Raw genomic sequence first — 25,089 nt, 5'->3', positions numbered from 1 at the left:
CTCCTCTGGGGTAATAAACCATCCTTGATTGACTCTCAAACCGAGTGGATTTATTTAAAATACCTAACCTTGCCCATATCAATAATTGTTATAAGTAATAATTTCAAGATGAAAGGGAAGTACGGGAATTAATCCTGGTGGTCAATTTCCGACAAAACATTTGGAGCCTCCTATGAGGTTTGAACCCACGACCCCTGGTTTACGAGTGTCAAGTGAATCTACAACAGATCGAAGGTCAACTACAATACGACGCCACCGCCTGCCACCAGCATCGTGGGACGCAATAAGACAAGAGATAAGTTCCAACATTAACTTACCATTAACAGGAAATAATATTATTCGATCATGCATTTATTTATTTAACCTGTGCAATAATTGTCACCGCGTGTGCAATTGTTTATTTCGTTATTTGTTAATCAAATTCTATATATTTAATTTTTCCTCCAAATCACATCAGTGATTCTCACATTATATTATTACTATATAAAACTATTTCAAAATGGGCGCCAAAAACATTCCCTTGAGCACAAAACGCGAGACGCTTTCTAAGAAAATAGAAACAATCCGAAGGGAATTCGAAGACGAAACAGCTCATACAGTTACAAATTTGCGCTTTAATAAATTGGCAGAATGGTTTAAAATCTACGACAAACTTGCCGACAAACTTGAAATGACAAGGCCCGAGGACCCAGAGGTAGTTCTTACTGAAGAATTACGCACAAATTATTACGAGCTCTCCAGTAAAATATTACATGCCAATCAAGCAAGAGCCGCGGCTGAAGACTTGCTTAACAAGGGTACACTCAATAACTCAACCAATAATAACACAACGACTGATACACACCGTCGTGCTGAACTCCCCACGACTGAAATACCCAAATTTGACGGTAATTTTGAAAATTGGCTTTCTTTTAAAAACAAGTTCCAGACTATGACGGAAAAACGTGAAGACGTTGAAGATATTGACAAATTCATATACCTCTGCGGAGCATTGCACGGCGCAGCATCACACAAACTCTCGCTTTTCGATGCAAGCGCAGAAAACTATCAAAGGGCTTGGGCTCTTTTAACTGACACTTATCAGAAGGAACGTCCGCTAGCATATAAACATTACGATGCTCTATTGCATCTCAATCCCATATCTAATCCGACTAATGAAAATCTTACTAAACTCATAGACGAAGCTCGCCAACACTTGAATTGTTTAGATACATTAAAGGCAAAACCGACCGAGGCATTTGTGGTGCGCGTACTTGAACTTAAATTACCAATAGAAATTAGAGATAAATGGGAGGAGACCTTTGACGATGACAATATTCTTCCAACCTTTGAACTCTGTAGTAAATTCGTGACAAAAACAGCCTTCCGGCTTAGCTCACGCAAACCAGAATCACACACTAACTCATTCAAACGACGACGTGATCAAACTGGCAACCCTCGCAAATACCAAAGGACCGAACACACAACACGGGCACTTGTAACATCAATCTCTATCACCTGTGCTGATTGCAAGGGTTCTCATCCTCTTTACAAATGTCCTCACTTCAACACACTGACAGTTGATCAACGAGTTAAATTCGTCAAATCAGCTCGACTCTGCCAAAACTGCATGCGGAACCACAAGGGGGCTTGTACCTCTATTAGATGCAAAACCTGTAACAAATTCCATCACACCATGTTACATTATCCACGAAACACAATTGATCAATACACTGGTACCAATACACAAAGAATCCAAACACCTGCTACTGCAGCCGCCGACAAGAGCGCGACAACCTGACTAGCCGCACAGACTCTCGCAACGATCCTACGAACACCGCGATTCCAACTCATGATGAGCGCGCTCATACAGCTGCGCGACTCATCTGGTAAATTCATACAAGCTCGTGCTTTACTTGACACTTGTGCAACAGCCAATTTCATTACAGAAAATCTAACACTGAAATTAAAACTTCCAATGCAGACTTGCTCACTTCCCATCGGGGCAGTTAATGGAATGCAAACTTTCTCTAAACACCTTGTTCAAGTAACTTGTAAATCTCTTGATAATAAATTCAAAAGACCAATAAAATTCTCAACAGTTAACCAAATCGCGGACATAAGTCCAAGTGAGACCTTCCCGCGCGACAAAATTCACTCACCTAAAAACATTAAATTGGCTGATCCTCAATTTCACATACCACAAACAGTAGACGTCCTCATTCGATCGGGAATCACTCTATCTCTCCTGTCCATTGGACAAATCAACCTTTCACGAAACGATTGCGACCTAATCATACAAAAAACACAACTAGGCTGGGTCGTTGCTGGGGGAATTAACGACGACAATACCTTGCAACCTGTATCCTGTCAACTGACAGATTTGTCGAGTCAATTAACTAGGTTCTGGACGATTGGAGACGCGGGCCCAAGAGGTTCCAGATCCCTAGATAATTCCCTACGTGAACAACATTACCAACAATACACGACTCGTAACGCAGAAGGACGTTACGTTGTCCAACTGCCTTTCCGCATTGAAGACGTAGATTTTGGAAACTCGAAGAATCAAGCTTATGGACGATTTCTGTCCTTACAAAGAAGGCTAAATGCTGACGTGCAGCTCAAGGCTGAATACTACAAGGTCGTGCAGGAATATATTGACCTTGGTCACATGGTGCACGTCCTAGATGACCATGAACCCGGGTATTACATGCCTCACCATCCAGTGATTAAGGCTTCCAGCACCACTACCAAGGTGCGCGTCGTGTTTGACGCTTCTGCCAAATCCGAGAAGGGTATCTCCCTGAACGACGTCTTGTTGACCGGACCCACTATCCAAGACAACCTTTTCACTATTCTCCTACGTTTCCGTGTTTACGTCTATGCTATGACCTCAGATATTGCGCAGATGTATCGCCAAATCTGTGTTCACTCTGATCATCACAAATTCCAACGAATCCTCTACTATCATAACAACACTATCAGCACTTACGAACTCCGTCGAGTTACTTTCGGTGTCTCTGCTGCACCATTTCTAGCGACACGTACAGTGAATCGACTTGCTGACGATGAAGCTCACAATTTTCCGAAGGCTTCTCAAATCTTGAAACGAGACTTTTATGTCGACAATCTCTTAACTGGAGCCAACTCCCTGACTGAAATCCTCCAATTGCATGATGAGATCATTCAACTCTTAAGAAAGGGAGGTTTCGAGCTCAGACAATGGGCGTCCAATCATCAACATGCCCTTGACAACCTTGACGAAAGAACCCTGGACTTGGATGGTGCAATCAATAACGATCCAATCTCGAAAACTCTTGGCATTGCGTGGAATTCACTCACCGATAGCTTTATCTACACTGTCAGTCCAATTGATGCCTCTCGAAAAATAACTAAACGAACAATTCTCTCCGATATCGCGAAAATCTTCGATCCCATTGGTCTGCTGGGTCCGGTGGTACTAGCTGCAAAAACCATCATCCAACAGTGATGGAAATCTAAAGTCCATTGGGACGAGGCAGTGCCACAAGAACTGCACACTCGCTGGCTCAAATTGGCGGAACAGCTACCATCCATCAGGGACTTTTCTATCGAGCGCAATCTCATACTTCCTAATCCAACTGAGATTGAGCTACACGGCTTCTGTGACGCAAGCCAGGTTGGCTATGGTGCTTGTCTACATGTAAGATCAACGAACCAACAGGGACAAATGATTGTCCGGTTGGCGTGCTCAAAAACGAGAGTCGCCCCAATCAAGGATATGACTATTTCGAAGCTAGAACTGTGTGGTGCACAGCTACTCTCACGCTTGTATCGAGACGCACTACCGGCCTTTGATTTCCCTATATCGCAAACTATCTTCTGGTCTGACTCTACTATTGTCCTCCAATGGCTCAAAAGATCGCCCGAGTCTCTCAAGGTCTTTGAAGCCAATCGCGTCACAGAAATCCAGTCTCTTGGAGACAAAATCGAATGGAGACATGTCCGTACCAAGGACAATCTGGCTGATTGCTTATCCAGAGGTCAACTCCCCTCTGAGTTCCTGACCAATCAAATGTGGTTCGAGGGCCCTTCATGGCTCACACAAAACCATGATAAGTGGCCCACTCCCATTCGATTGACCCCATCGGAACTTCCCGGTGTTAGGAAAAACACCTGTTTGTCATCCACCACCTCGGATATCTTTCAACGTTTTTCTTCTTACTCAACTCTCGTGAATTCTCTCGCTTATTGTCTGCGCATGCGCAACTCCAGTGAATTCAAACACAAACTCTTGAGCGTGGAGGAGAGAGCGTTGACTGAACTAAGAATCCTAACTCTGATTCAAAATGAACAATTCCACGACGAAATTGAACAGATCAAGGAAACTGGCGAGACGAAAAACCTACGACTTCGATGTCTCAATCCATTTCTTAACCAACAGGGTCTGATTCGAGTTGGCGGACGTCTGAAACACGCACCTATCTCTTTCACCAAAAAACACGCGATTCTGTTGCCTTCTCATCATCATGTCACTGATCTAATCATTCGTGAAACTCATAAGAATGCATTCCATTCCGGTATCCAGAGCACACTCTCAAATCTTCGACACCGATTCTGGCTGCTAGATGGAAAGGGGCAAGTACGACGAATTGTCCGACGATGTGTCGAATGTGTTCGACATCGTCCCGTGTTACTGCACGGAAAGATGGCAGACCTGCCCAGTGCACGAGTCACGGATTCAGCCGCATTCTCACATGCGGGAGGGGATTGTTTCGGACCCTTATTCATCAAAGAACGAAAATTCAGAAATCGAACCAAGATCAAGGTATACGGGTGTGTATTCGTTTGCATGGCGACAAAGGCCGTACATCTCAAAATCGTAAGCGATCTGACCACCGACGGGTTCCTGGGTGCCTTCGGACGGTTCATTGGACGTCGAGGTGTCCCGTCTCATGTTCATTCGGACAACGGTACCAATTTTGTGGGCGCGAATAACCAACTACGAGAACTTTACTCCTCATTCACCTCCCAATCGCATCATGACCAAGTAAACGAGTATGCTGTGAGGAAAAACATTACTTGGCACTTCAACCCTCCACTTTCTCCTCACTTTGGGGGCGTTTGAGAAGCGGCTGTGAAGTCATTTAAGCATCACTTCAAACTAGTGGTGAAAGAACAACTTCTTACCCTTGAGGAATTAAATCCCTTAGCCATACAAATTGAATCCGTACTTAATTCTCGACCTCTATGCTCATTATCTAGTGATCCTAACGATCCTATTGCACTGACACCTGCCCATATCTTAATAGGGCGTCCTCTCACCATGCTACCTGAAGATGATTTTTCTGATGTCCCAGATAACCGACTCAGCGTGTGGCAATTCATTACCAAGGCCAGACAGGACTTTTGGAAGCGCTGGTACTTGGAGTATCTCCACGAGCTCCAAATCCGCCAGAAATGGCATTCTTTCCAGGGTGAACTCACAACCAACCAGATGGTACTACTCATGGACAAAAACCAACCATGTATGCGGTGGCAATTGGGGGTGGTGGTCGAAATCCATCCAGGGGGTGATGGAGTGGCACGAGTCGCCACTGTCAGAACAGCACAAGGGTTGTTCAAACGAAACGTCACTTTGTTGTGTCCTTTACCAATTAATTCTTGACAAATATCTGTGAATTTGATAAACTGTATCTCACATTAAATCGTACAATACCATGATCACACATTACATTGCTCACTCATTCGCAACGGGGGGAGTGTGTATCGTGCCTACACGGCAGAGTTACTTGTATTGGGATACGCTCATGTGATTACGTGTGACACACACCTTCAAATCTGTGCAGAACTCGAAAACAATGGCTACCTGACATGCGCAGTACGGTGAGTCGGAGAAACGCCGGGTCAACACGTGCTGGCACAACCAGTTGCTTGATACGCGTGAGCCAGACAGCACTCAGGCTCCTCTCCAATTTGGTGAGCCTATAATTCGGATCTCTGATTTGAACTGACGCTGAGTAGTATTTGTCACGATGGTTGTGTTGATACATAACTGAGACAACGCCACTGCGGCATAAGAGGGTCGACACTCGTCGTCACTCCATGACATAGCGCCTCTCGGCCATTCAAAAAGCACCTCTCGGCCGTTCCATCTCTCTCTTCTATTCCCACTGGGGAATTGATTATCGCCTTGATAATTATCGTGTAACTAGCTTCCACACTAGCATCTTGTAAGGCGGTTGAGCTCACCCCTATTGTGTCTTCACTCGAAGCGTCACAATTCTCTCTCTAGATACATCCAGTGCACACATTCACTCATAAATCTAACATTCATTCACATACATTGCACACGATTTCGAGGAGGTTTTTACTCAGTTCCTGCTGAGGTTTTCCTCCTCTGGGGTAATAAACCATCCTTGATTGACCCCCAAACCGAGTGGATTTATTTAAAATACGTAACCTTGCCCATATCAATAATTTTTATAAGTAATAATTTCAAGATGAAAGGGAAGTACGGGAATTAATCCTGGTGGTCAATTTCCGACAAAACGCATAACATTAATAACTTCTTTTCAAATCATTTTACTAACTTAGACTATAAAAATTTCAACTTAGACATAGAGAAGGCCAATCGTCTGTTTAATGCCATTAAGACTGATAATGTTGGAAAATTGAACAAACTTAAGTCTGTGCAGGCTCCTAAAGAAATCCACACTAACAATTGTGTTAGAATTTATATCCAAATGAAACTACTGCCGCCACCTGTCGGGAGTTATGTATATTATTAATAACATATATTATGTAAACGTCAAATGTAATGTCGATAACATGTAAACGTCAGATTTAATGTCATTATCATATTAGAAATACAGTTGAGTTGTTCATCAGCCATCACGTTATTTACTTCAGGTTATGGGCCCAGACCATAACACGCGTTAAAATAAAGTTTTTGTTAGTATTTCGCATAGGTTTTGTGTCGTGTAAGAAAGACAATGAGTTCCAATTACCTCGCAAGCATTCCTAAGCTAAAAGGAAGAGAGAATTTCGACGATTGGGCGTTCGCTGTAGAAAACCTACTGGTTCTCGAAGGTGCTGACAAATACCTGAAAACAGAAGGTACCGAAGCTACAGAGGCAGCGACAGATGCAAAGGCACGAGCAAAATTGATTTTGACGATCGATTCATCATTATTTGTGCACATAAAGGAAACAAAGACCACGAAGGAATTATGGGCAAAACTACGAGCTTTGTTCGACGATTCAGGATTTTCGAGGAAGATTACTTTGCTTCGTCATCTAATATCCATAAGATTAGATAATTGTGAGAATATGACGAATTATGTGACACAAATAGTGGAACCGTCTCAACGTTTAAGTGGCACAGGGTTTGCCATCAACGATGAATGGGTGGGTTCTTTATTACTCGCCGGATTACCAGAGCAATTTATGCCAATGATTATGGCTATAGAACACTCGGGAATTCCAATCACTGCCGATTCCATCAAGACGAAATTGATCGATATGGAATCAATCAACTCTAGTGAAACGGAACGTAATTCGGCATTAGTGGCTAGAAGTTGGCATAATAAAAAGAAAAACGGCAAAGTTGGCAGCAATGGTAGTACCAGTCAAAATGGCGGATATACATCGAACTCAAATGTCAAAAATACGAAAACTAACAAAATGATAACATGTTATCGTTGCAAGCAGATAGGCCATTATCGTAATCAGTGTCCACTTTCGAACGAGAAAACAGATAATAAGAAACAGAGTAACGCATTCAGCGTTGTTTTTTTTAGCGCAAAGTTCAGCAAAAGTGATTTCTACATAGATTCGGGGGCAAGCATGCACATGACGGCGAATGAAGATTGGTTGAAAAACTCTAATTATTCACAGAATTTACCTGAGATAATAGTTGCGAAAGAGACAAAAGTGCCTGTTTTATGCTCTGGAGACGTGGAAATAACAACAAGTCATAACTACAACATTACTGTCAAAAATATGTTGTGCGTACCTAGTCTCGCAACTAACCTATTATCAGTAAGTGAATTGATAAAGAATGGAAACAGTGTAGTTTTCGAGCCTAACAAGTGTTTGATTAGAAATCAATTAGGCGAATTAGTTGCTGAAGCTGATTTAATTGATGGTGTGTACAGAGTTAATTTACAAACACAGAACTGTTTATTGACTTCAACTCAAGTCAGTGGGGAAACATGGCACAGACGACTTGGCCATATAAACAGTATGGATATGAACAAAATGAAGCGTTGTGGTTTAGTGGATGGACTGAATTATGCTGACTCTTTTACAACAGGCAAGTCAAGCTGTCAGACATGTTGTGAAGGAAAGCAGTCAAGATTGCCATTTGCGACAGGTTCACGTGCAACAGAAATACTTCAAATTGTACATTCAGACATCTGTGGTCCCATGGAGATCAAGTCAATTGGAGGTGCTAGATATTTTGTGCTATTTATAGACGACTATACTCGGATGACCTTCATTTACTTCCTGAAAGCTAAAAGTGAAGTGTTGAACTATTTTAAAGAATTCAAGTCTATGGCGGAGAATATTCACAATACAAAAATAAAACATTTAAGAACTGACAATGGATGCGAATATTGCAGCAATGAATTTGAAAATTACTTGAAGTCTGAGGGCATTATTCATCAAAAAACAAACCCATATACCCCGGAGCAGAATGGACTCAGTGAGCGATCAAACAGAACCATAGTGGAGAAAGCAAGATGCTTACTTTTCGAAGCTGATTTGGAAAAGAAATATTGGGCAGAAGCTGCAAATACAGCCGTCTATTTAAAAAACAGATCGGTAGCTTCAGGTATTGAAAAGACTCCGTTTGAATTATGGACTGGTAAAAAACCCAACTTGGAACATATACGTGTTTTTGGGAGTACTGTGATGGCACATATACCAAAAGAAAAAAGGACCAAGTGGGATAAGAAGTCTAAGAAATATATATTGGTTTGTGAAAATGTGAAGGGTTATAGAATTTATGATCCCGCCTCTAATATTGCTACAAACAGCAGAGATGTTGTAATCATGGAAATACCAAAGAAAGAAATCACTGTCTCAGTTCCCATGGAAAGCACAGATTCAGTGGGGGAATGAGGTGAAGAATCTGTGGTGAAACTTAAACCTATTTATCATTCAAGTTCAAGTGAATACCTAGATGGTGAATGTTCTGATGACAGGCAAAAGATGCAAGATGAAACAGAAGGTGAGAATTCTTCAGCAGGAGGGACATCTAGTGAGCAGCAGGCATCTGCTGATGATGATGAGGAAGGAAAGAACTCATCACCGCAAGGGATACCATGTCAGCCACTGTCCTGTGAAGAAACATTGAAGAGACCTAGGAAGAAACCATCAATATATGGTCATGCTAACATGACATGTACTACTACCTCTACAGGTGAAGACAGCTTGACTTATGAGGAGGCTATCCATGGTCCAGAAAAACAGCAGTGGCTCCAGGCAATGGCAGAGGAGCTTCAGTCATTCGATGACAATCAGGTGTGGGAGATTGTCGATGCTCCAGATAATGCAAGTGTAGTGCAGTGTAAGTGGGTCTTACGTAAGAAATATGACTGTGATGGTAAAGTGAGATATCGAGCCAGATTAGTAGCCAAAGGTTTTTCGCAAAAGGCTGGCATTGACTACCAAGAAACCTTTTTTTCAGTGATTAGACATTCAACCTTGCGGTTACTATTAGCATTGAGTGTGCAGTTAGACATGGACATAACTCACTTAGATGTGACAACAGCCTTTCTTAATGGACATTTAAAAGAAAGTATCTTTATGCAATTGCCTGAAGGATTCTCTAGTAAAATTTCAAACAAATTATTGAAATTAACAAAGGCTGTATATGGTTTAAAGCAAAGTTCACTTGTTTGATATCAAAAAGTAGAGGAAATATTATGCAGTTTAGGGTTCAGTAAATGTAAATTGGAACCTTGTGTATTTATAAAAAACCATAATAACAATAAGAAAACTATTGTTGGTGTATATGTAGATGATTTCCTGATTTTTTCAAATAACAAGACTGAAAGTGACTCTCTGATAAATGCATTAAATAAAAATTTCAAAATAAAGAATCTAGGCCAGGTCAAACAGTATCTAGGCATGCGAATTAATGTAAACAGAGATTCAAATGTAATTACAATTAATCAGGAGCATTTGTGACGGGTTTTGAGTCCGCACGAATAATGTGGGGGGGGGTGGGGGGGGGGGGGGGGGGGGGGGGGAAAGAGACAATTAGAGACGGGGCGGATGTAATAGGTAAAACTTGGTGTGTGTATTTGCGAAGAAAAGGGGAGGTGGTACATGCGTTGCGATCGGGGGAGGTGAGTCGACTTAAACTATGAAAGATACAAAAGGGTTGTAGACTTTAACGGGGGCTGATCACGCCTCAGCCCTTAGCGTTTCTTAATACTAACTTACAGGTACGCGCGCGGGGGGGGGGGGGGGAAGAGTGTGTGAGGTGACGGGGAATGTGAGGTAGGAAGGGTTGGTATTGCGAGGGGAGGGTGGTGTAGTGTGACGGGGAGTGTGAGGTAGAAAGGGTTGGTATTGCGAGGGGAGGGTGGTGTAGTGTGACGGGGAGTGTGAGGTAGAAAGGGTTGGTATTGCGAGGGGAGGGTGGTGTAGTGTGACGGGGAGTGTGAGGTAGAAAGGGTTGGTATTGCGAGGGGAGGAGCAGATCGGCTGTAGAATGCAGGCTAACCTGGCGTCGTCGGCGTGTGTGGAGAATGGTGTGCGTGTGACGGTGTGAGTGTCGGGGTCTCTCTCTTTTGCTCTCTCTCTCTCTCTCTCTCTCTTTCTCTCCCTCTTTACTTCTCGTCAACTTTTCTTCTGTGACGTGTTGCTGCCTCGCAGGTCGTGGTCGTAATGCCGCTGGCGCTCGGCTCTGCCGAGCGTCGGTGGGCTTCGGTTACGTTCGGGTCTTTCCCGACGGGACGGGACTCACCCGTTCGGCTCTTCCCCGCGGGTTTGGGGTTTGTTATGACTTGCACTCTAGGTGCAACGTCACACATTATATTGAACAATTACTTCAAAAGTTTAATATATCTGAATGTAATACTGCCAATACACCTATTGAATGTAAATTAAACATTGAAAAGTCTGATGTTTGTGTAGATAAGTTACCTTATCAAAATTTAATAGGTAGCTTGATGTATTTAGCGGTCTTGACAAGACCAGATATCTCTTTCTCAGTCAGCTACCTAAGTCAATTTAACAATTGTTATTCATATATTCATTGGAATTATGCAAAGCGAATTTTAAAATATTTGTCAAAAACAAAGAATTATTGTTTGCAATATTCCAAAGAAAGGGCAGAACTAGAAGGCTTTGTAGATGCAGATTGGGCCAGTAATTCCTCAGAGAGAAGATCTTATACAGGTTTTTGTTTTATAAAATCTGGGTCTGCCATTTCTTGGGAAAGCAAGAAGCAAAGAACAGTAGCCTTAAGTAGCTGTGAAGCAGAATACATGGCTTTATCGGAAGCTTGTCGTGAAGCTATTTATTTACAGGACTTAGAATCTGAATTAAGACGTTATTGTAATAAAATAGTTTTATATAATGACAGTCAGAGTGCATTAAAGATGGCAAATAATCATCAAACTCACAAGCGGTCTAAGCACATTGATGTGAGATACAATTTTGTCAAAGATACTGTTAATAGTGGTCGAGTTCAAACAAATTATTTGCCAACTTCCAATATGCCAGCTGACTCATTAACTAAAGGATTATCAGGTGAAAAGCATTATAAATTTATAAAGAAACTTGGTATGGTTGAAAATTAAATTTATTGTTGTATCTGATTGTAATAGATTGTACGTGATATTTAGTTTGTTTTTCATTTTGATATAGTGGGGGTGTTAGAATTTATATCCGAATGAAACTACTGCCGCCACCTGTCGGGAGTTATGTATATTAGGTAAACGTCAAATGTAATGTCGATAACATGTAAACGTCAGATTTGATGTCATTATCATATTAGAAATACAGTTGAGTTGTTCATCAGCCATCACGTTATTTACTTTAAATTGGTTAGTTAACTTCTCTAAGACAGAGTTACCTTCTGAAATCAAAGATACCTTATCACTTGGTCCGAATCATGGTTTACCATATAAAAATGTTAATTTACCAATCGATGATATTTTAAGTAGCGTAGAATTAGCTCTCATCACCAAAGATGGAATCACCATAGATAAAGTAAGATCAAATATCAGCCAACTCATTGGAAACAGACTTGTCAAACATCCTCCTACATCTCACTGTCAAATAACGTCCAAAGTAAAACAAACTAAAGAATTTACAAAACAAAATAACCACCTAGTCGTCACTGATGCCGACAAAGGCAATATAACAGTCGTCATGGACAAGACGGATTTTGAACAAAAATGCCAAGATATTCTAAATGATTCCAGCACTTATACTCTTATCTCTCGTGATCCCACCATCAAAATACAAAAACAAGTCAATGATATGATAAGCATGTGGCAACAGAAAAAATTTATAGATTCCAATTCGGCAAAAAACCTCAAAACTCACAACTCTCCTCCTCCTAAAATATATTTTCTACCTAAAATTCATAAGAACAATGTACCTCTCAGACAAATTGTTTGTAACATCAATTCTCCCACTTATAAAATTTCAAGATTTTGTTCTAGTGTACTCTCTAACACAACAGGTACATCCAACTGTCACATCAAGGACACTTGGCCTTTTGTAAACAAAATCAGGAATACACCAATCCCTCCAGAACACCTGTTGGTGCCCTTAGATGTCAAATCACTGTTTACCAACATTCCAACCAATTTAGCAATATCTATAATCAGTAAAAACTGGCCCATCTTAAAATCTCACACTAACATAAATAAAAAAGAATTCCTCGCATCCACCAAACTTTGTCTAGATTCATGCTACTTTGCCTACAAAGATAAATTTTACCAACAAATTTTTGGTGTAGCAATGGGCTCACCAATTAGCCCAGTAGTAGCGAATTTGGTACTTGAACATTTTGAACAAAAAATAATTTCACATCTTCCTTTTAGTCTCCCCTTTTACTATCGTTACGTAGACGATATTATAACTAGCGTAAAGAATGAGAACTTACAATACCTTCTGAATAAGTTCAACAATTTTCACCCACATATACAGTTCACCATTGAGTTGGAAAAAGATGGTAAAATCAGTTTTCTTGACACTGTAGTGATTAACCATAATGACACTATAATTTTAGATTGGCATCACAAACCAACCTGGTCTGGGGGATACATTCATTTTAATTCTAATCATCCCATAAAACATGAAAAATCTGTCGTCATAGCCTTATTTGATCGCTGCCTTGAAATTCCAAACCCTCAATTTCTCAAAAAAAATTTAAAACTCGTCGAAACAACTCTCATTTCTAATGGCTACCCTTTGAAATTCATTAATGATATCAAAAAGTATCGAGTAGATAACGTGTACAACTCGATTGATTGGAATTTAGACTCCAACAATCAAACTCATGTTAAGGACAAATTTAAAAACTCCATCTCTATACCCTACATTGAGAATCTGTCTAGCCAAATCAAAAAAAAATGTTGAATGACGAGGGCATTAAAATTACTTTTAGAATCTCTAATACTACCAAACTTCCTCTTTTTTCTCATCTTAAATCTGTAACTCCTAATTTAGATAAAATTAATTGTGTGTACAAAACACCATGTCGAGACCGTAGCAAGAGTTATATTGGACAAACGTCACAACATCTAAAAAATAGAATTTCTGGCCATCGCTCTAATATTAAATGCCGTGACACTGATAGATGCGCTTTAGCAGAACACTCCTCAAGTCTTGGACACAGTTTTGACTTCAACAACTCTATAACCCTAACTACAGAACCGAACTGGTAAAAACGTATTATTAAGGAAATGATTCATATCTTTAAGAACAAAAGGAACTCTGTTAACAAACGTACTGATATCCAACATCTCAGCCATTTATACTCAAACATTCTCTAGTGTTCAAATATTGGCGCCCTATGCTCCGATTGGTCATCTGCCTTGAAATCTATGATATTCGAACATAGATCAATATCACACTTCATTACCATAGATTTACGCATCGATTTCCGCTAATCTTCACTTCCGTCCAAAATGCTGAACTAGCAACACCTAAGCATGAACTGGTCGTCAAATTTTGTGAGTAATCTGTCCAAATTTAGCTGATCTCTTTTTCATTTCAAATCCCACATTCCTATTAAGTACTCTAGTCGCCAAAATTTAACTCTTGTTGACGTATTTTTTTCCTTTCCTTCGCCATCCGTAATTCTTCACGCTTAACCTCAAATTGTCACTCAAACATGTGTACAATTGTTTAATTTATCACTTACTTTTACAACAACAACTATTCTTATGAACGTATCTCTTTGCTTTTGTTACGCCCCGACGTACCGCCTTGGCGTACCTTTTTCAAAATTCCATTTCATTTCATTTCTTTAATTGTTTAATAACAATCTCATATTCTAATAAGGTCACGTACAGTCCTCGGCATCCGCTGACATTGTATCTTATTTGCTGACACTAGGAATCGCGCTATAAAATTACTGACCTAGTAAGAGCGGCGCTCAGCCCGGGAATATCTCTTTTTAAGTCAAAATTATCATCAATGATTAGGATAAACCACTACCTTTGGAACCACCAAATTAAAATAGATTATTTGTTAAGATGTGTGGATGAATGCGTGAGAATTATCTTAAGATACCTTCTGTTAACATCTTGTACGTATAAGTGACGAGATTGAGAATCGTCGGAACATCGTTGAATGGCGCGAACTAACGCTGACCGTGTAGATTTGGACACCGGGAGGTCGCCCCCGCACTTAATTGGCTAATTACTGTTGCAACTTATTGCAACTGCAGATTTTTCCCTATTAATACCCTCTGGCCCAAGCAGCCATGTCTTACGTCTGTCAAGTCGCGAAGTGCGTGGACGTAAACCCGGATTAGCCCTCTCGAGCAATAGTAGCGTTCGGAAAATCTTAGTTGTGACCGGCCTAAAGTCTCGCGCTAATTCGTCAAACTCGAGCATTCAGTTATTCTATTAGCTGCAAGAGACTCACTTTTTTCTACATTTCCATCTTTTCTGTGAATAGACATTTTTATGATATTCCATTTTCCATAATTAAATTGAGTTCGGCCCTGATTCAATCGAATCAGGTAATCTTAAGATATCATTCCAAATCTAAAAGACTAAGTGACCGACGTTCAACATCGTTCGATTGATCAACTCTTCCAAACTTGAGGGGAGCCCCTGATCCAGCATTCTACCGACGCAGACCGACACGATCCGACGGCTCTCAATCTCGTCGACCGATTCACCTAAAGCTAAGTCAATCCGAGTGTTAATCTTCGAAATTAAACGAATTCTTGTTTCACCTTTATAATAAAAATCTACTTCAGTAATTTTCATTCAAAATCAAGTCTAGAATTGGTGGCTAGCTTCACTACCCCCAATTAAATCGTACTTATTGTTTCCAAGAATTAACGAATAAGACTAAACCATAATATATATATAATTGATTCAAGATAATCTAAAAAGAGAGATACAATCCAATAATCACGACCAGCTAGTTAACCATCGTTCAGAGTAGATGTTCCTGGTACCAAATAATAATACTCTTTAGAATACTATAACACACGATTTGTATGAACTGGAACACTTTATAAATTGTTATTTTCGGCTCATATATGATTGTTACCAGACATTTCAATAACCAAATCGAAACAGAATATACTTCATCTTTTACCAGTTCAATCATATTAAACATTTATTTTGAACGACCTTCTTCCCACTTTCTTTATTATAAAATTGCCTCAACAATTTAAACAAACCTCACAGACCTGTACAGGACTATAGCAACACGATCCTACAAATTACCGGCTTATCGAAAGGTAGGTCTTCTCTTAGTTTTAATAATTATTTATTGTCGTTACGTGGGAGCTTGATTATTCAATTAATCATTAACTACCACCGCTCAGTACACCCTCACCCCCACGTAACACTTTCAATTCAGAATTGTTGTTCTGAAGCATTCTTTTTGTTAATTATTATAGAAATTTTCCTGAGGATGGTCGGCAGGGCCCGGCCGAAACGTCGATTATTATTTTTACGTTTCCCAAATAATTAAACTTCTTCTCCTGACCGGAATTTTCGACTAATTTCATCTTCTATAATATCAAAAGTATACGCATTGTGACGGGTTTTGAGTCCGCACTGATACTGTGGAAGGGGGGGGGGGGGGAACAATTAGAGACGGGGCGAGAAAGTCGGTACATGTGTTGCGATCGGGTGGGTGAGTCCACTTAAACTACGAAAGGTACAAAAGGGTTGTAGACTTTAACGGGGACTGATCACGCCTCAGCCCTTAGCGTCACTTAATCCTAACCTATAGATACGCGCGCGGTGGGGGGGGGGGGAGTGTGAGGTAGGAAGGGTCGGTATTGCGGGGGGGTAATAGGTAAAACTTGGTGTGTGTATTTGCGAAGAAAAGGGGAGGTGGTACATGCGTTGCGATCGGGGGAGGTGAGTCGACTTAAACTATGAAAGATACAAAAGGGTTGTAGACTTTAACGGGGGCTGATCACGCCTCAGCCCTTAGCGTTTCTTAATACTAACTTACAGGTACGCGCGCGGGGGGGGGGGGGGGGAAGAGTGTGTGAGGTGACGGGGAATGTGAGGTAGGAAGGGTTGGTATTGCGAGGGGAGGGTGGTGTAGTGTGACGGGGAGTGTGAGGTAGAAAGGGTTGGTATTGCGAGGGGAGGGTGGTGTAGTGTGACGGGGAGTGTGAGGTAGAAAGGGTTGGTATTGCGAGGGGAGGGTGGTGTAGTGTGACGGGGAGTGTGAGGTAGAAAGGGTTGGTATTGCGAGGGGAGGAGCAGATCGGCTGTAGAATGCAGGCTAACCTGGCGTCGTCGGCGTGTGTGGAGAATGGTGTGCGTGTGACGGTGTGAGTGTCGGGGTCTCTCTCTTTTGCTCTCTCTCTCTCTCTCTCTCTCTTTCTCTCCCTCTTTACTTCTCGTCAACTTTTCTTCTGTGACGTGTTGCTGCCTCGCAGGTCGTGGTCGTAATGCCGCTGGCGCTCGGCTCTGCCGAGCGTCGGTGGGCTTCGGTTACGTTCGGGTCTTTCCCGACGGGACGGGACTCACCCGTTCGGCTCTTCCCCGCGGGTTTGGGGTTTGTTATGACTTGCACTCTAGGTGCAACGTCACACATTATATTGAACAATTACTTCAAAAGTTTAATATATCTGAATGTAATACTGCCAATACACCTATTGAATGTAAATTAAACATTGAAAAGTCTGATGTTTGTGTAGATAAGTTACCTTATCAAAATTTAATAGGTAGCTTGATGTATTTAGCGGTCTTGACAAGACCAGATATCTCTTTCTCAGTCAGCTACCTAAGTCAATTTAACAATTGTTATTCATATATTCATTGGAATTATGCAAAGCGAATTTTAAAATATTTGTCAAAAACAAAGAATTATTGTTTGCAATATTCCAAAGAAAGGGCAGAACTAGAAGGCTTTGTAGATGCAGATTGGGCCAGTAATTCCTCAGAGAGAAGATCTTATACAGGTTTTTGTTTTATAAAATCTGGGTCTGCCATTTCTTGGGAAAGCAAGAAGCAAAGAACAGTAGCCTTAAGTAGCTGTGAAGCAGAATACATGGCTTTATCGGAAGCTTGTCGTGAAGCTATTTATTTACAGGACTTAGAATCTGAATTAAGACGTTATTGTAATAAAATAGTTTTATATAATGACAGTCAGAGTGCATTAAAGATGGCAAATAATCATCAAACTCACAAGCGGTCTAAGCACATTGATGTGAGATACAATTTTGTCAAAGATACTGTTAATAGTGGTCGAGTTCAAACAAATTATTTGCCAACTTCCAATATGCCAGCTGACTCATTAACTAAAGGATTATCAGGTGAAAAGCATTATAAATTTATAAAGAAACTTGGTATGGTTGAAAATTAAATTTATTGTTGTATCTGATTGTAATAGATTGTACGTGATATTTAGTTTGTTTTTCATTTTGATATAGTGGGGGTGTTAGAATTTATATCCGAATGAAACTACTGCCGCCACCTGTCGGGAGTTATGTATATTAGGTAAACGTCAAATGTAATGTCGATAACATGTAAACGTCAGATTTGATGTCATTATCATATTAGAAATACAGTTGAGTTGTTCATCAGCCATCACGTTATTTACTTTAAATTGGTTAGTTAACTTCTCTAAGACAGAGTTACCTTCTGAAATCAAAGATACCTTATCACTTGGTCCGAATCATGGTTTACCATATAAAAATGTTAATTTACCAATCGATGATATTTTAAGTAGCGTAGAATTAGCTCTCATCACCAAAGATGGAATCACCATAGATAAAGTAAGATCAAATATCAGCCAACTCATTGGAAACAGACTTGTCAAACATCCTCCTACATCTCACTGTCAAATAACGTCCAAAGTAAAACAAACTAAAGAATTTACAAAACAAAATAACCACCTAGTCGTCACTGATGCCGACAAAGGCAATATAACAGTCGTCATGGACAAGACGGATTTTGAACAAAAATGCCAAGATATTCTAAATGATTCCAGCACTTATACTCTTATCTCTCGTGATCCCACCATCAAAATACAAAAACAAGTCAATGATATGATAAGCATGTGGCAACAGAAAAAATTTATAGATTCCAATTCGGCAAAAAACCTCAAAACTCACAACTCTCCTCCTCCTAAAATATATTTTCTACCTAAAATTCATAAGAACAATGTACCTCTCAGACAAATTGTTTGTAACATCAATTCTCCCACTTATAAAATTTCAAGATTTTGTTCTAGTGTACTCTCTAACACAACAGGTACATCCAACTGTCACATCAAGGACACTTGGCCTTTTGTAAACAAAATCAGGAATACACCAATCCCTCCAGAACACCTGTTGGTGCCCTTAGATGTCAAATCACTGTTTACCAACATTCCAACCAATTTAGCAATATCTATAATCAGTAAAAACTGGCCCATCTTAAAATCTCACACTAACATAAATAAAAAAGAATTCCTCGCATCCACCAAACTTTGTCTAGATTCATGCTACTTTGCCTACAAAGATAAATTTTACCAACAAATTTTTGGTGTAGCAATGGGCTCACCAATTAGCCCAGTAGTAGCGAATTTGGTACTTGAACATTTTGAACAAAAAATAATTTCACATCTTCCTTTTAGTCTCCCCTTTTACTATCGTTACGTAGACGATATTATAACTAGCGTAAAGAATGAGAACTTACAATACCTTCTGAATAAGTTCAACAATTTTCACCCACATATACAGTTCACCATTGAGTTGGAAAAAGATGGTAAAATCAGTTTTCTTGACACTGTAGTGATTAACCATAATGACACTATAATTTTAGATTGGCATCACAAACCAACCTGGTCTGGGGGATACATTCATTTTAATTCTAATCATCCCATAAAACATGAAAAATCTGTCGTCATAGCCTTATTTGATCGCTGCCTTGAAATTCCAAACCCTCAATTTCTCAAAAAAAATTTAAAACTCGTCGAAACAACTCTCATTTCTAATGGCTACCCTTTGAAATTCATTAATGATATCAAAAAGTATCGAGTAGATAACGTGTACAACTCGATTGATTGGAATTTAGACTCCAACAATCAAACTCATGTTAAGGACAAATTTAAAAACTCCATCTCTATACCCTACATTGAGAATCTGTCTAGCCAAATCAAAAAAAAATGTTGAATGACGAGGGCATTAAAATTACTTTTAGAATCTCTAATACTACCAAACTTCCTCTTTTTTCTCATCTTAAATCTGTAACTCCTAATTTAGATAAAATTAATTGTGTGTACAAAACACCATGTCGAGACCGTAGCAAGAGTTATATTGGACAAACGTCACAACATCTAAAAAATAGAATTTCTGGCCATCGCTCTAATATTAAATGCCGTGACACTGATAGATGCGCTTTAGCAGAACACTCCTCAAGTCTTGGACACAGTTTTGACTTCAACAACTCTATAACCCTAACTACAGAACCGAACTGGTAAAAACGTATTATTAAGGAAATGATTCATATCTTTAAGAACAAAAGGAACTCTGTTAACAAACGTACTGATATCCAACATCTCAGCCATTTATACTCAAACATTCTCTAGTGTTCAAATATTGGCGCCCTATGCTCCGATTGGTCATCTGCCTTGAAATCTATGATATTCGAACATAGATCAATATCACACTTCATTACCATAGATTTACGCATCGATTTCCGCTAATCTTCACTTCCGTCCAAAATGCTGAACTAGCAACACCTAAGCATGAACTGGTCGTCAAATTTTGTGAGTAATCTGTCCAAATTTAGCTGATCTCTTTTTCATTTCAAATCCCACATTCCTATTAAGTACTCTAGTCGCCAAAATTTAACTCTTGTTGACGTATTTTTTTCCTTTCCTTCGCCATCCGTAATTCTTCACGCTTAACCTCAAATTGTCACTCAAACATGTGTACAATTGTTTAATTTATCACTTACTTTTACAACAACAACTATTCTTATGAACGTATCTCTTTGCTTTTGTTACGCCCCGACGTACCGCCTTGGCGTACCTTTTTCAAAATTCCATTTCATTTCATTTCTTTAATTGTTTAATAACAATCTCATATTCTAATAAGGTCACGTACAGTCCTCGGCATCCGCTGACATTGTATCTTATTTGCTGACACTAGGAATCGCGCTATAAAATTACTGACCTAGTAAGAGCGGCGCTCAGCCCGGGAATATCTCTTTTTAAGTCAAAATTATCATCAATGATTAGGATAAACCACTACCTTTGGAACCACCAAATTAAAATAGATTATTTGTTAAGATGTGTGGATGAATGCGTGAGAATTATCTTAAGATACCTTCTGTTAACATCTTGTACGTATAAGTGACGAGATTGAGAATCGTCGGAACATCGTTGAATGGCGCGAACTAACGCTGACCGTGTAGATTTGGACACCGGGAGGTCGCCCCCGCACTTAATTGGCTAATTACTGTTGCAACTTATTGCAACTGCAGATTTTTCCCTATTAATACCCTCTGGCCCAAGCAGCCATGTCTTACGTCTGTCAAGTCGCGAAGTGCGTGGACGTAAACCCGGATTAGCCCTCTCGAGCAATAGTAGCGTTCGGAAAATCTTAGTTGTGACCGGCCTAAAGTCTCGCGCTAATTCGTCAAACTCGAGCATTCAGTTATTCTATTAGCTGCAAGAGACTCACTTTTTTCTACATTTCCATCTTTTCTGTGAATAGACATTTTTATGATATTCCATTTTCCATAATTAAATTGAGTTCGGCCCTGATTCAATCGAATCAGGTAATCTTAAGATATCATTCCAAATCTAAAAGACTAAGTGACCGACGTTCAACATCGTTCGATTGATCAACTCTTCCAAACTTGAGGGGAGCCCCTGATCCAGCATTCTACCGACGCAGACCGACACGATCCGACGGCTCTCAATCTCGTCGACCGATTCACCTAAAGCTAAGTCAATCCGAGTGTTAATCTTCGAAATTAAACGAATTCTTGTTTCACCTTTATAATCAAAATCTACTTCAGTAATTTTCATTCAAAATCAAGTCTAGAATTGGTGGCTAGCTTCACTACCCCCAATTAAATCGTACTTATTGTTTCCAAGAATTAACGAATAAGACTAAACCATAATATATATATAATTGATTCAAGATAATCTAAAAAGAGAGATACAATCCAATAATCACGACCAGCTAGTTAACCATCGTTCAGAGTAGATGTTCCTGGTACCAAATAATAATACTCTTTAGAATACTATAACACACGATTTGTATGAACTGGAACACTTTATAAATTGTTATTTTCGGCTCATATATGATTGTTACCAGACATTTCAATAACCAAATCGAAACAGAATATACTTCATCTTTTACCAGTTCAATCATATTAAACATTTATTTTGAACGACCTTCTTCCCACTTTCTTTATTATAAAATTGCCTCAACAATTTAAACAAACCTCACAGACCTGTACAGGACTATAGCAACACGATCCTACAAATTACCGGCTTATCGAAAGGTAGGTCTTCTCTTAGTTTTAATAATTATTTATTGTCGTTACGTGGGAGCTTGATTATTCAATTAATCATTAACTACCACCGCTCAGTACACCCTCACCCCCACGTAACACTTTCAATTCAGAATTGTTGTTCTGAAGCATTCTTTTTGTTAATTATTATAGAAATTTTCCTGAGGATGGTCGGCAGGGCCCGGCCGAAACGTCGATTATTATTTTTACGTTTCCCAAATAATTAAACTTCTTCTCCTGACCGGAATTTTCGACTAATTTCATCTTCTATAATATCAAAAGTATACGCATTGTGACGGGTTTTGAGTCCGCACTGATACTGTGGAAGGGGGGGGGGGGGGAACAATTAGAGACGGGGCGAGAAAGTCGGTACATGTGTTGCGATCGGGTGGGTGAGTCCACTTAAACTACGAAAGGTACAAAAGGGTTGTAGACTTTAACGGGGACTGATCACGCCTCAGCCCTTAGCGTCACTTAATCCTAACCTATAGATACGCGCGCGGTGGGGGGGGGGGGAGTGTGAGGTAGGAAGGGTCGGTATTGCGGGGGGGTAATAGGTAAAACTTGGTGTGTGTATTTGCGAAGAAAAGGGGAGGTGGTACATGCGTTGCGATCGGGGGAGGTGAGTCGACTTAAACTATGAAAGATACAAAAGGGTTGTAGACTTTAACGGGGGCTGATCACGCCTCAGCCCTTAGCGTTTCTTAATACTAACTTACAGGTACGCGCGCGGGGGGGGGGGGGGGAAGAGTGTGTGAGGTGACGGGGAATGTGAGGTAGGAAGGGTTGGTATTGCGAGGGGAGGGTGGTGTAGTGTGACGGGGAGTGTGAGGTAGAAAGGGTTGGTATTGCGAGGGGAGGGTGGTGTAGTGTGACGGGGAGTGTGAGGTAGAAAGGGTTGGTATTGCGAGGGGAGGGTGGTGTAGTGTGACGGGGAGTGTGAGGTAGAAAGGGTTGGTATTGCGAGGGGAGGAGCAGATCGGCTGTAGAATGCAGGCTAACCTGGCGTCGTCGGCGTGTGTGGAGAATGGTGTGCGTGTGACGGTGTGAGTGTCGGGGTCTCTCTCTTTTGCTCTCTCTCTCTCTCTCTCTCTCTTTCTCTCCCTCTTTACTTCTCGTCAACTTTTCTTCTGTGACGTGTTGCTGCCTCGCAGGTCGTGGTCGTAATGCCGCTGGCGCTCGGCTCTGCCGAGCGTCGGTGGGCTTCGGTTACGTTCGGGTCTTTCCCGACGGGACGGGACTCACCCGTTCGGCTCTTCCCCGCGGGTTTGGGGTTTGTTATGACTTGCACTCTAGGTGCAACGTCACACATTATATTGAACAATTACTTCAAAAGTTTAATATATCTGAATGTAATACTGCCAATACACCTATTGAATGTAAATTAAACATTGAAAAGTCTGATGTTTGTGTAGATAAGTTACCTTATCAAAATTTAATAGGTAGCTTGATGTATTTAGCGGTCTTGACAAGACCAGATATCTCTTTCTCAGTCAGCTACCTAAGTCAATTTAACAATTGTTATTCATATATTCATTGGAATTATGCAAAGCGAATTTTAAAATATTTGTCAAAAACAAAGAATTATTGTTTGCAATATTCCAAAGAAAGGGCAGAACTAGAAGGCTTTGTAGATGCAGATTGGGCCAGTAATTCCTCAGAGAGAAGATCTTATACAGGTTTTTGTTTTATAAAATCTGGGTCTGCCATTTCTTGGGAAAGCAAGAAGCAAAGAACAGTAGCCTTAAGTAGCTGTGAAGCAGAATACATGGCTTTATCGGAAGCTTGTCGTGAAGCTATTTATTTACAGGACTTAGAATCTGAATTAAGACGTTATTGTAATAAAATAGTTTTATATAATGACAGTCAGAGTGCATTAAAGATGGCAAATAATCATCAAACTCACAAGCGGTCTAAGCACATTGATGTGAGATACAATTTTGTCAAAGATACTGTTAATAGTGGTCGAGTTCAAACAAATTATTTGCCAACTTCCAATATGCCAGCTGACTCATTAACTAAAGGATTATCAGGTGAAAAGCATTATAAATTTATAAAGAAACTTGGTATGGTTGAAAATTAAATTTATTGTTGTATCTGATTGTAATAGATTGTACGTGATATTTAGTTTGTTTTTCATTTTGATATAGTGGGGGTGTTAGAATTTATATCCGAATGAAACTACTGCCGCCACCTGTCGGGAGTTATGTATATTAGGTAAACGTCAAATGTAATGTCGATAACATGTAAACGTCAGATTTGATGTCATTATCATATTAGAAATACAGTTGAGTTGTTCATCAGCCATCACGTTATTTACTTTAAATTGGTTAGTTAACTTCTCTAAGACAGAGTTACCTTCTGAAATCAAAGATACCTTATCACTTGGTCCGAATCATGGTTTACCATATAAAAATGTTAATTTACCAATCGATGATATTTTAAGTAGCGTAGAATTAGCTCTCATCACCAAAGATGGAATCACCATAGATAAAGTAAGATCAAATATCAGCCAACTCATTGGAAACAGACTTGTCAAACATCCTCCTACATCTCACTGTCAAATAACGTCCAAAGTAAAACAAACTAAAGAATTTACAAAACAAAATAACCACCTAGTCGTCACTGATGCCGACAAAGGCAATATAACAGTCGTCATGGACAAGACGGATTTTGAACAAAAATGCCAAGATATTCTAAATGATTCCAGCACTTATACTCTTATCTCTCGTGATCCCACCATCAAAATACAAAAACAAGTCAATGATATGATAAGCATGTGGCAACAGAAAAAATTTATAGATTCCAATTCGGCAAAAAACCTCAAAACTCACAACTCTCCTCCTCCTAAAATATATTTTCTACCTAAAATTCATAAGAACAATGTACCTCTCAGACAAATTGTTTGTAACATCAATTCTCCCACTTAT

At 40.0% G+C, this 25,089-nt stretch overlaps 1 protein-coding gene across 1 annotated transcript; it reads left to right on the top strand.

The window, feature by feature from the left end:
* Window positions 1-499: 499 nt before the first annotated feature.
* LOC124307442 (uncharacterized) lies at window positions 500-1,780 on the top strand. Its single transcript, XM_046769081.1, has one exon. It carries the CDS (start codon window positions 500-502, stop codon window positions 1,778-1,780), a length of 1,281 nt encoding a protein of 426 aa, XP_046625037.1.
* The last annotated feature ends 23,309 nt before the right edge of the window (window positions 1,781-25,089 follow it).

The sequence above is a fragment of the Neodiprion virginianus genome, chromosome 6 (assembly GCF_021901495.1).
Source record: "Neodiprion virginianus isolate iyNeoVirg1 chromosome 6, iyNeoVirg1.1, whole genome shotgun sequence".
NCBI lineage: Eukaryota > Metazoa > Arthropoda > Insecta > Hymenoptera > Diprionidae > Neodiprion > Neodiprion virginianus.
This window is presented reverse-complemented; position numbering and strand designations above follow the sequence as displayed.